Genomic DNA, 13,283 nt, shown 5'->3' on the forward strand with positions numbered 1-13,283 from the left:
AGTATGGTTGCTGTTGTTGCACCAGAATTAAATCTGCAGTAGTTCAAATCTACAGAGTAATGAAAACTGTTACCAGTTACAAACAGGAAGTGAATAGGGTGACTTGAGCATCTTGTAAGCCTGTCTCCCCAGACAGATCTACACACTGCCTTTTAAAGTCAGTTGCTTCAATGACTGAACATCCTAAACCAATTTTCTGGTAGTAAACAGATGGTAGCATGATATTTTACCAGCTATAACAGAGTCTTCACCAGAAATCAGCAACAGAACCTTTAACACCCTAATGAGGCATTTCTTAGGACTAACTCCAAAGAAGAAACATGGCTTTGAACGTATTATGACATTCTTTTCCTAGGAATGTCTGTCTAAAAGTAGGACACAAATAGACCTATTTCTTTCCTGGGATGTGACAAAGCTTGGAGCAGTCTGCTTATTGTCGTTCTTATTAGTGTCTGTACTGAAAGACTGAGCACTGAGAAAAAGATTGGATTGTGGAATATGCCTGGATATTTCAAGCTTTGGCTCATAAACCAACTTGACATAAAGTAATGCAATGAATTCATTTTCTCTATGCAAAATAGCCACATGCACATCCACGTTATACACATACAGCTTTATATATATATATGACTTAAATTCAGTTACCAAATTCCCTCCAGTGGTAAATTTTTGGCAGAATCAAGTAATCTTGAATTTTTCGACCTGCTACCTTAAGTAACATTGCGACGGGAATAGAATTTATGGTAATGGACACTGTTCAAAGTGTAACAGTGAGCATGATGGTGTCCTACTCTTTTCCTCTGCACTATTGTCCCCATCGGATTTCTTTTTAATTGCTCAATATGTTGACTTTATCTTAAATGAAGGCTTCTTAAACAATTTTGCACTTATGAGAGTGTGTGCATTTATTTATAATAATTGTATAAGAGTTACTGAAAAGAAGACAAATCTGTTAAGCCCAGTGGATCACTGTGTGCCTCTTATCACAATGATCGACACAATTTCTGCTTCCTTTGGTGTCTGAACCATCTGAGAGGTCCCGGCTGTAACTACTAAATGGGCAAAAAAACAACACTGCACCATAAGGAACATGTATGTTAACAAATAATCGTGCATGTTTATTTTAGGATACATTTTATATTGGAAGGAGATACACCCACCTTGTGCTTACAAGGAAACTCTTGGGGAATAGGAATTTCTTTAGCCTGCTCCTCCCCTTATTGTTCAGTGCTTCCTTGTACTGACAAGGATGGCTTCCTCTCCTTCAGGCAAACCTGCATTCCAGCTTGGTTTTGTTCCTGACGTGGCCCAAATAAAACTACTGTACTCTCCCCTCCTGTTCCTCTTCACACTGAATTTCAAAGCTGTAAACGTAGCAGTTCTCCTGGAACAGCAATCAACTCACACAGCCTTCACGGTTCAAATGATTATTTGAAACAACTGACATTCTGAGTTGGAATATTGCCTAAAACACTACAATTACCCACTTCCAGATGTAATCGAAATTTAAGAATTAGCCCAGAAAGCCTGCTTATAAGGGAACACATATAGCTACACTGCTACCCCGTTAAGCAGTTACACTAACCCCGTTAAGGTTTGACGTGAAGACTTAAAACACTAAGATTTCACAGTTACAGGAACTTCTGCAGATTTGTCTCAGGCCTATGGTCTTGAACAGTGGCTCAAGAAATGGGCTCCATAATTTAGATATACTAGCTCAAGCTTTGCATATCATCACAGTTGAGCTCAGGCATCTCAAATGCTGCCTAAAAGTAGCTTTTTCCAACAAACTTGTGTAGACCTATGCTTTCTTCACACCATCATCATTAATTCAGTTCAGACTGAAGGGGAGACATTGACAAAGAGGGCAGAAATGTGTTTAGATGAAAGTGACCATGCAGATGGACCACATTGCAATAGTGGCTTGAGACAGCGCCAAAACTAGAATTCCAATGGAATCCAGTGCACACAAATCCTGACTCTCACTGCTTCTGCCCAGAAGAGCTTCAAATCTATAAATGGAAAGTGCCTGACAAAGAGGAGGTAGAGGAAGAATATCCAGACAACTAAATCAGAAAGACTAATTTGGCTCTATAATTTTGTTCAGTTATATCAGAATAAAGGTAAAAAATGTCTTCTAGAAAGCTTTAGTCTGAAGAGAGTAAGAAGTTGAATATTATATACCTTCCTATCCTCCTTATCTTATTCCCATAATGAATAGGAGATTTTAAAAACAAAGCCCTTATTTCCCCACTAGTGCCTTCTGGCTCCTATCTCTAGCATTTATTGTTGTTTCCTCCACTGAGTTAAAGACTCTTCTACTATTCAGTATTCCTCTGGGGAAAATACATACTTCCCTACAGCCATGTGTCTGAACAATTTTCTTTCTGGTAAATTGAATAGATGAACTCATTAAATCTTTGCAATTGAACAATTTCTCTTTTCGTTAAGTCTTTTCTTTGGGATTTTTTTGTGAACATTTTCCAATTTCCCAGTAGCCCCTATAAAATATACAGCACAGACCTGTGGGAAGAATTCCAAAGGGGGTACAGATGATGCTACCTACACATTTCAGTACTTTCTTAGACCCAGTTCTCACTATTCTCTGTGAGCTTATTAATGTTGACTTGCTTGTCCATTATGGCTTCTCAATTGCTCCCAAGGCAATTGTTTCCCCTGTTTGTTGTTACTAAACTGATAGCTTTATAATACACATTAAGTGCAATTTGTTTGAACGGAACCAAGTTAATGATCTTGATCTGTTTACAGAACTGCTCTGCCTACATTGTTAACTACTCTTTACCAACCTTTGCATCATAAACTTCATCATCTGATACTCTTCTGTTTCCTTTCCTACCATGAAAATATTGAACAGTATCAGTCTGCTTCTGCTCCCTGCATTTTATGTGCCACCATTTGATAATGACACAGAGATAAGTACTGCAGAGATTCACAACTGCCAATCAGCCATTCTTCAGTCAAAATAACACAGACTGTATTCTTGATACAGAAACACTTATCTCTAAAATCTGAGCGTGGCACTAAAAATACTATACAGGCATCAGTGTTTCTCTTTGCATCAATTCAGTTGCCTTTATCAAATCTGTAACTTCTTCCAAAGATGAGGATCAAATTCCTCACTAGAAGCAAACAAAGTCCCACTACTGAGGAAATGAGAATATGCAAACCTAAGAGTACTGGCAAATATAGGAATTAATTTACATGTCATTTGCTGAAGAACCGTTACAGACATTAAAAATGGTTTGGATCAGAAAAGATTCAAGTTCTTTCATGATAGCATTTCTACTTTGTGTATCAGACAATATGAAACAACAAAGAAAGAACCTAGCCTTTATCATCTGCCATCACATTCACTCTCACATCAGAGAATGGCATTGCTAAGAGCTCGTATTACGTGCAAAAGCCACGTGCACCAAGTGCTGGACAAATCCAGGAGATAAAGGAAACAAAGCAACTGCACTGTACAGCCATGGGACGAAGTTTCCATACATCGGCTACCAAAACAACACCAAGTTCTTTCAAAGCAAGACAGAGAAGAAATTATTTACCCGTGTCTATTTCAGTTTGGCTAATGCATGGTTTTATGTATTCACCATGGTCCCTACTCCTTAGAGAAGGAATTGCTCCGAGAATTAACGGTAGACAGAGTGTGTTATCAAAATAACGTATGGAGTTTCACTGTAAGTGAAACAAACAGCTCTTCTTTGCAGATGAAGAGCTGACTTCAGACCTGGGCAGAACATGAGCACAAACCACCATAGTAATTCTGCCCAAACTATAACCCAAGCCAAGCATAGTGCCTCGTTCATTTCCATGTAGGAAGCTGTATGTTCCAACCCATAAGTACAACTACCAGCTGTTTGAATCAGACAGCAAGGATGTTTTTAAACTGCTGATGTCGATAAGCCATTTTAATGTCACTCTGAACTGAGGTTAAGTACCCAGTATAAGCCGTATAATCTGCCTCAGCACGTTGGAGGTGAAGTAGATGAGATAGCATGATTTAAAAGGAAAGTATAATCCCTTTGAGGGGTCCAAATCATAAAACACTAGTGTTGTCACTGGTTGGACCCCAGGACATACTGTAAATAACCGAGATGTCATTAACTTTGCACTATTCACAGCAAAAATATTTCTCTTTGTTTTATAGCATATGAACCCATTATTTATTTCACAGAGTCAGAGATAAATAAAAGGTTTAAAACAACAACAGTTACGTAAGAAATGAAAACAACTGCAAAGGAGCCAGCTGAAATGGAAAATGTATTTAGACTTCAATTTTCTAACAAGGGAGGAGTGCAAGTCTCCCTTTAAAAGAGGACCTCAGTCTAGATTTAGGCATCAGCTCTCACTTTGACTTGAGATAAACAGTTAAGCCTTTTGAGCATTGGGACTTCAGGCACTTCAGGTGTTAGGTCCTGCTCACAACGAGCATGTCAAAGGCTCCTAAATTCCTCAGTCATTTACGAAATTGGGATTTCAGCTTCTCATAGTTCTGGTACTTTCGAAAAACATCTCTATTTTATCAGTGTATACCAGTGTACATCCTTCAAATTTGTCATCAACAGCCCTCTGTACACAGCAAGGTTTCACAAGTGTGGAGACAGACCCACAGTCAGTAACAGCTATCCCATGGGAATTCTATCTCCTTACAAATCCTAACTGAAATATTAGCAACTGGCCCGTCAGAACACATTCCACCCTGCAGAAATAAAATGCTGTACTACACAGTTATTGGAATCCATCCCCTATGATTAGATCAATACATTATGACTCTGACATGTCAGGTCAATAGTTTACGAATTTGTTCTTACTGTATAGCTTTATTACAGCCATCTGTAAATATAATACAATAGCATAACACCACACAGAGAAACTACTAGGGAAAGGGAAAAAGATAAAGACAATGTAATCAGAAAAGGATGAATTTCAGCACCAAATATCTCAATCCTGCAAACTCACAAATTCTCCAGCATTTCACTGTAGATGGTACGCACAAGTCTTAGAACGTTAGTGCTGTCTGAAAAAAACGGTATGTATGACAATAACATTATCTTCATTCTAAGACACTAGCATATATTTTTAGTGTAACTGTAAACGTTAGTGATGTTTCCACTTGGCTGTGATTTCACAATATGAAGCTCATACTGCAGCAGAGAGCTTATATTCAGTTGTTGGTTTATATATTGCTTCGTGAGAACAGAAGAAAAATTTTTTCTAGAGATACATGTAGCAGCTTTTTCAATTTCAGTAGCAGCTGAAGGAATATCTAACCTTTTTATGCCTCTGAACAATTCAAAGTCAAACATCTGAACCTTCTTCCTTTGGGCAGCATCATTTCAGCACCTAGGAAACAAATTGGTACTGAGAGCCTGGAAGGTTCTGTCTACAAGGCTGTGGGACGGGAGTCTCCTTTTGTCTCTTACCACAGATTTCCTGTGACCTTGCTGGTTTGCTTCATCTTTCTTTTCATACCAGTTTTGCACCTCCGAGGATAATCCATACCTCCCTTCTGGTTTTCCGTTTGCCTTTATTTTAACTTCTGTGAGATCAAAGCTGCGTTATACGCCTTCACATATGACTGCGCTTACTGGTGCACTGTTACTATAATACAGAGATCACTAGTGCTGGTCCCTGAGTTCTGCCAGTTAATAAACACTTCAAATTCACTAGGAAGTTCTGCTTCACACTGATGGGAGAGACATTCCTTGCATTGTGTGAATGTACAAAACAAAGGCTGAGAAGGGATATGAACACTCTCTATAAATACAAACTGGAGGTAAACACCAGAGGAGGAAAGGAACTATTTTAAGGAAACGGACAATGTAATCCCAAGAATAAATAGCCATGAATCTGGTTAGGAAACTGGAAGGACTTGGAAGAGTAAGAAGTTCTCAGCTTCCTGAAGGAATTGCAGGAAAGCTACCTAAAATGATTTAAGATAATAACTTGACACAGTGATAAAAGGAGTAATATGACCTTGTGATCTGTAACAATGGATACTGCTTTTAGTAATCAAGGTAGTAACATTCAGCCCTATGCTCTGAAGAAAGAAAAATGCTAATAAAATTTCAGTTTACAACTAAACAATCTGATATTTCTTACACTGCACACCCACGGAGATCAGACAAGATGAGAGTTACTTTTTTTTTTAATAAAGAGATGGAGAAAGAGCAGTTGGAATATCATGGCTAAAGCACTTTTGGCTGGCTTGCTTAACCCTCAAATGAGTTCATCTTCCTGGGATAGGCTGAGTTCAGTCCAGACAGAATCAGGAAACAGAACAGAAATGTCACCACCTTTCAGATAACAGAGGGTCCCATTCCTCAAAGGGGGACAAGAGTCTTTCTATACAAACTCAGAGCAGCAGTATGACATACTGATACCAGTGCAGAGGACTGAGTTTGAGCCCAAATGATCCTTTCTAGTACTGCACTCCTGTGCTTTAGCAAACAATGATTCACAGTTTCCCAACTGTATAACAGTGGTAAGGTGAAGCATCTAATAGTGATATCTCTGGACCGCAGCTTATATCTGTGCAAGTGAGGTGCCCAGCAACATTCACTTTCTGGAACAAGGAAACATGGTGGAACAACTTAAGGCTAACACAAAAGTGACTATTTCTCTCTTTCTCTACCTCTACGCAACAGTCGATTTTTCTAACAAGTTCTGGAATTAACAGTAATGGCTTCCTGGATTGTTAGATTTTTTACACGCAGGCCTCAACCCTAAAAAAAAAAAAGAAACAGTGGAGAATTTACAGCTCGCCCCAGTTTTCTAGTGATTTATTTTAATGTTTTGCTGTTGAAGGTCTTGTCTTTAGCAGTTGTTCCCTTCTGATCCTCTCTCCTTCCCAGTTTATATCAGGAAAATGATCTGGGAAATTAAGAGGAAGGAGGAAAGGACTGGACTTGCCTTGGAGAGAAAATGATGCGAAAGTAAATCCACCAAAACAAGCAAAGAAACGAAAAAAGCAACCAATACCTCCCTAAAATCCAATTTCTATAGGAAAGCCGCAGAAAAATTCCTAGAAGCACTGCGAAGGACTGTGCGTGTCCGAGGCAGAACGGGAGCTCCGCCACATCCTTCGGCGGGCACAGCCCTCCCGAGTCCCCCGCCTCTCCATGGCCCGGCGCTGCCCTGGCAGAGCCGGTGTGGAGATATCCACAGCCCGGGGCGCGCCGCGTCTCACGGGGAGCCGGAGGAGCACCCACCGAGGCGGGGGGAGGGCCGGCCGTGGATGCACGGTGCCTGCCCGGGTGGTGCCATCCCGGAGGCAGGGCTCCAGAGGAACGCTGTCCAGACGGCTGTGACGGCCCGAGGGAAGGAGGGTCCCGGTACCGCAGGAAGGATGCCCGGCCCCAGGGAAAAGACTCCCGGACGCGGAGAGCCGTGGCCGAGGAGCAGCGCACTTACCGGTGTTGTTCATCTTCCACCGCAACTTCCCTCGCTGGCTGCCCCGGGCGCTCAGAGCATGGTCCCGGGGTCGCCACCGCCCTCGCTCCTTGCGAACGCGCCCGGCGCTAGAGCCCCTCTGGGGGCATGGGAGCGCGGGCGGGGCAGCTGGACCCGGCACGACGGGCTGAGCACGCAGCACTGCCGGCTCGGGGGCGGTCAGCGCCGCGGCGCGCCTCCGCCCTGCCCCGCGCGCGGCCCGTCGAGGGGCGGCGGCCGGCAGCGCGCGGGGTTAGGCCAGGCGGGGCCATCGCCTGCGGCGGGATTAGCTGCTGAATTGCGCGGGGTGCGGCCGGGAGCGAGGGACGCGGAGCAGATGCCCAGGAGCGCGGAAATTTAAAGATGCAGTGGGTTAGCTTCTCCTGCGCCCCTTTTGCCCTCCCCTATCCCCAACCTGGTGTTATCCACCCCCTTTTCATCCTCCTCAGTCCTTCTTTGTACGCCCCTTCGTCCATTTTCCCTCCTCTCTTTCACTTTCCCTTACCTCCCGCCCTCCTTCCTCGCCCTTCCATCTCCTCGCCCCACTTCCCTCCCTCCATTAGCTTCCTCGTTCCCATCCATCCATCCATCCATCTTTCCATCCTTCCCCCCACGCCCCCTCATCCTTTCTCCCCTCGTCAGCTTTTTCCTCCCATCTGTCTTTCCATTCCCTCTTACTCCCTCCGTTCCCCTCCCTCGGTTCCCCATGGGACAGGACCGCCCCCGCCTCGGAAAACCGGGGGAAGAAGGGTCGGAGAAACCGCCGCCAAATTACCCAGTCCCGCCCCGGCGCGGAGGTTTGTCCTTGGTTGATGAGCATCTCTGTGGTGCCGACAGCACCTGCCGCTGAAGCGGCATCTAGGAGCAGCAGAGCCCTAGTCCTTCCCTCACATACAAACCATGCTTACTCAGAACAGTTTCAAACGGCACCAGGCGGTTGTTTTTTCCCCCTCTCCCACAAAACAGCTTCCAGCTCAATGAAGTTAACCGTGAAACTGTGTCTGGGCACTTCTCCCTGGTAAGCAGTGGTAACCCCCAGAAAAGGTTGGGTTGCTCCCCTGCTCTCAATAAGGGCTTAATATAGCCTTACTGCCCTTCCCAGTGGAGCTGTCATTGCTCACACAAGAAAGTATAACATTCCAAATTTCCCTCCCCTGGTAGAGAAATCCCAGGACAGCTGGCATTTTCTTCCTGTTTCAGGTAAGAGCCATTTCACCACAGGTCTGCCCGGAGCATCCATGCTACTTGTGCACATGAAGCTATGAAGTCCTGCCTTGACATCTTGCATCCCACAGAAATTAGGACTACTGCTAACACCATCTAGAGAAACTTCTCATGTTGTTAGCTTTGCAAAGTACCTAATAACTAATGTCATTCTACTAGCAGAAGTACTATAGCATAGCCAAAGTTCTTGAGGGCTTGAGACTAGTATCCAGTGTTGACTGGTTCTGATGTCTAGAGGATCCTGGTTGTATTGCTGCACCAGTCACTAGTGCGAGTCCCCAGGGCTCCATTTTAGGGCCAGTTCTCTTTAATATTTTCATGAATGACTTGGATGTAGGACAGTAAGTTGTTTTGAGCAGTTTGCTGACTACGAAATTAGAAGGACCTGTTGTCTTTGTTGAAGGTGGAGTGTCCTTCCAGAGAGATCTAGACAAATTTAAAAAACAGGCAATCACCAACTGCATGAAGTTTAAACAAGAGCAAACACCAGATACTGCACCTGGGAAGGGGCAACCCTGGCTATACGTACATACATACAGTCTGAGGGATGAGACGCTGGAGAGCAGCCTCAGTGAAAGGGATTTGGAGGTCTTGCTTAACAAGTTGAATGCGAGTCAACAGTGTGGCCAGGCAGTCAGGACAGCCAACCATATCCTGGGGTGCTCTGAGCACTGCATGGTTAACTAGTTAAGGGAAGTGACTGTCTTGCTCTTCACCACTCTGGTGCAACCTCACCTCAAGCACTGGGTGCCATTTTGGGTGCCATAGTATAAAAAGGAGATAAAGTTATTACAGATGTCCAAAGGAGGGCTACAAAGATGGTGTAGCGTCTAGAGAGGAAGATACTTGAGGAGTGTCTGAAGTCTCTTGGTTTGTTCAGCCCAGATAAGAGGAGACTGAAGGGAAACCTACGGGTGGCCTATGACTGAAGGATGGCCTATGACTTCCTGATGAGAGGGAGTGGAGGAGCAGACAGAGAGAGACGCTGATCTCTTCTCTGTGGTTACACTGATAAGAGCCAGAGGGGACAGCATGGAGCTGTGACAGAGGAGGGTCAGGTCGGATATCAGGAGGTTCTTCACCAAGAGGACGTTTGGGTGCTGGAACAGCCTCCTCAGGGAAGTAGTCATGACACCAAACTTGCCAGAGTTCAAGAAGTGTCCTGGACAATGCTCTCAGACATATGGGTCTGATTTTTATGTGGTCCTGTGTGGATTCAGGAGTTGGACTCTATGATTCTTATGGGTCCCTTCTATCTCAGGATATTCTATAATTCTATGACTTCTAAGCAAGCATTTGAAGTCCTGTATGGTTTGGGTTGTACAGAAATTCACAGTAGCAACCCTTTTATTATGTCTCTGAGTTAGAAAAGGAGAAGGACATGCCTATGTCTCTATGTCTTCATAATGTAGTGTGCCTTTTGCATGTTCAGGTGCATGGAATTAAATGGTTTTTCGTGGCCTACTTATGGCCAGCAGTCATATAACTTCACTGTATTGTATTGGTCCTTCATTTACTCCTGCCACTTGCAGCTTTGATGCCTGCATGAGTCGATACAAGTAAGTTATATCAATAGAAAGCATTATCTGAAGTAGCTTCAGTAATACAGTTTTATGTTGTTGCAGTGAATGGGAAAAAGTTTGTATGAAACAATGGAAATGAAACCACAAGTAGAAAAAAATAAATCACAGTACAGATTATTTGGAAAAATTGCCTTAAAGTATGTTTTCCAGGAGAACAGCTTTTCAGTTATACATGTGAAAAATAATAATGCACTGGGGAGGGCGCTGCAGGAAGGGAAGAAAACTTGTTTTTATAGAAGAACTAAGGCTGTGAGCTGCAGAATTTGGGGGATTCTCCTAAGAACCTGAAAAACAGTCTAAGTAATAAAGTTTTCTCATATATGGAGCTAGATACATAATGGACAAATGTTGGTTAGGTATATATTGTAATATAAATGCTATTAATAATATATAATATCTAAATAGCATTAATTCCCTTTGGGGAAAAAAAAAAGAAAAGAAAAAAAAATTTTGCAAATAAACCACGTGGTCTTATAGTTCCTATACTGCTCATAATATGCTTCATGCAAAATCCTTTTTTGGTCTGCTATAGGGCAAAGAATGAAGATGCTTCTTAGACTGTGATCTGAATTACCATTTCTCCATTTCTTAGAGCAGTGAATTACAATGGTCACCTCTGAGCTGGGACTTAAATGACAAGGAGACAACTCCTGCTTCTGGTATTATGTCAGGAGCTTGAAGCCTAGCTGAGGGCAAGCACTGCCAATTGTTAGTCCTGTGACAAAGCTCTTGAAAGAACTTAGTGCTTCTCACAAGTTGCTGTCTGTCCTCAAATCTGACTTCTTCCAGAAAGGGGAGGGTGCCTGGGTACCTTCAGGAATCACCGAGTCCTATCTCTCAATCAGATCTGACTCGTTTGAACTTTGAAGTGGTTTGTGTTGGTTAAAAATGAAATGTGCACTGCTAAGAGACACTGCACTGTACACTAAAAAGTGTATTCTTGAGCAGTTCGGAGTAATTTTGGACTCCAAGGACTATGCTTGATGTGCAGCTAAGCTTCAGTTTGAATGCAACAGAGATAAAGAAGCAGACATCTATGCAGTGATCACTATCTTTAAAAAAAATCCAAAGTGTATTTACTAAGCAAAAGGCTGATGTTCTCTTTATTGTCAGTTTAGAAGACAGTTCAAGCTTAAGTTCTTGTACTAACATGATGAAAAGCGTTAGGACCTCTACACCTAAATACAAGTAATATCTGCTTGAAATTTGCCAGTTTATCCTCTAACCATCTTAAAATAACGGAAAATTATCTGTATTAAAAATGGAAGACTTGAAAGGTGAATGGATGTGAATAAATCCAGGAGACATTGAAAGGGTCAAATTAAACTTATGCAGTCAAAGGAAGAAGCACTTCCTTTGCAAGCATCTATTGAAAGGAAGAGTACTGAAGGGTTAGAGGCCACACAATAGAAAATACACCTTGCAGCAGGAGTCATCTTTTTCAGGGAGAATCAATGACTTAATTGACTAGAACTGAAATCAACACATCTACTTCCATTATTCAAATAGTGAAACAAATGAAACACATCTTTTGAAAAATAATTCTGATTTTTAATAATAACTTTACAAAGAATTTCCTTCAAAATCTAACCCAAATATCTACTTACTTTTTGATGAATTGTTAAAATCAGGTAAACCGTACTAGCTTGTAGGTCCCAGTCCGGTAGGACATTTAACTATGTGCTTAAATCTGTGCAACTGGTTAATCCATTTTAACCAGTGCTATTCCATATGTTATGTGCTAAAGTAGATCAGAGCTATCTAGCATGTTAGAATCTTATTTTTCTATCACTGAAACATAAACTAGCACTCTATTTGCCATCTTGATGAAGCTCTAGAGATTCTATTTATCACACTACACTACCTACTACATCCTAATAATTATTTTTTAGCCTCTGTTATATTATTACATAGATATGTTCTTCAAGATGAGGTCTACTTTACTATAAGCAATATTTCTGAACATTTTTATCATCTTTCACTCTGCTGTCTCTTTTTATAAGGGGGAGTATTTACTGTTTTGATGACAGTGGCCTTATTGATAGAAAGTTTATGGCATCATACTGTGAATACAGCACTGGGAGGAGAGGGGGCTCCCCTGCAAATGGCACTTAACTAAACTTCCTACTTTCTTCTAGGTACAATTTCAGAAACTCTTTTCATTAATCTGGAATTAGTTGTGTGAGAAATCTCAAGTTTTTGTGTTATTTTGATATATCCTTGTGTATTTTAGCAGGTACCGTGCCACTTGGGAAACTGTGGGACAGGAAAAGGCAGCCCAGAAATGCTGATCACCTTTCGTGATCTGGCGAAGCCCAGCTGTGTGAATTCAAAGGACGGAATACATACAACAGCTAATTGCTTATGCTTGCCTCTGTAAGTGTGTCTAGATACCTGAAAAGCTTCCTATGTGGGGTAAAGTCTCTTATGTGGGCATGGGTTAATGCTAATCAGATCCTGTTTACGTTATTGTACTTAAGCATTCAGTTAGTCAAGGTTAAACTTGTGCTTCATGTTACAAAAAGTTAAATCATTCACCTGAAACATGATGGAATAGTGAATATAGGGTAATAACCGGAGCAATTACAGATAAAATTAAATGTAAAATATGAGGTGAATATACGAGGTCTGTTCTGAAAGTAAAGCCTCCTATGTTATGATGTTAGCCCAAGATGCAGAGGCAGATCTCACTGGTACGGCATCAGAGGTTGAACCTTCCCACCAACGTTCTGTTATGTTTTGTTGCCACGTGACCAACGGCAGCATAGGAGCAAAATGGAAGCACGTATGAAGCAGAAGTGTGAAACTTCATTATTCCATGCGGGAAAAGTGGCACCCATTGACTTTCTGAGCATTTATGGTGACCAAACAGTGTGAAGTAGATCTCACTGATCTTCAATCAGTGAGACATGTTGATCATGCAGTCAAAAGCACATGGTGCCCATATTTGCAATACATAAAGTTCATGAGCTCTACAGACAACAAAGAGAAAAAGTAGCTAAAAATACCCTTGCATGGATT

The 13,283-nt window shown here is 42.1% G+C and overlaps 1 protein-coding gene across 1 annotated transcript in view; it reads right to left on the reverse strand.

The window, feature by feature from the left end:
• FGD5 (FYVE, RhoGEF and PH domain containing 5) overlaps positions 1–7,590 on the reverse strand; it is a 78,882-nt gene extending 71,292 nt beyond the window's left edge. The window contains exon 1 of the mRNA XM_065749301.1: positions 7,438–7,590. Within this exon, the coding sequence (XP_065605373.1) occupies positions 7,438–7,450 (13 nt within the window). The 5' untranslated portion in view covers positions 7,451–7,590. The remainder of the gene's footprint in view (positions 1–7,437) is intronic.
• Positions 7,591–13,283: the final 5,693 nt, after the last annotated feature.

This window comes from Cyrtonyx montezumae, unplaced genomic scaffold (genome assembly GCF_038088225.1).
Source record: "Cyrtonyx montezumae isolate F1298 unplaced genomic scaffold, pur_monq_1.0 scaffold_6, whole genome shotgun sequence".
In the NCBI taxonomy this organism is placed as follows: domain Eukaryota; kingdom Metazoa; phylum Chordata; class Aves; order Galliformes; family Odontophoridae; genus Cyrtonyx; species Cyrtonyx montezumae.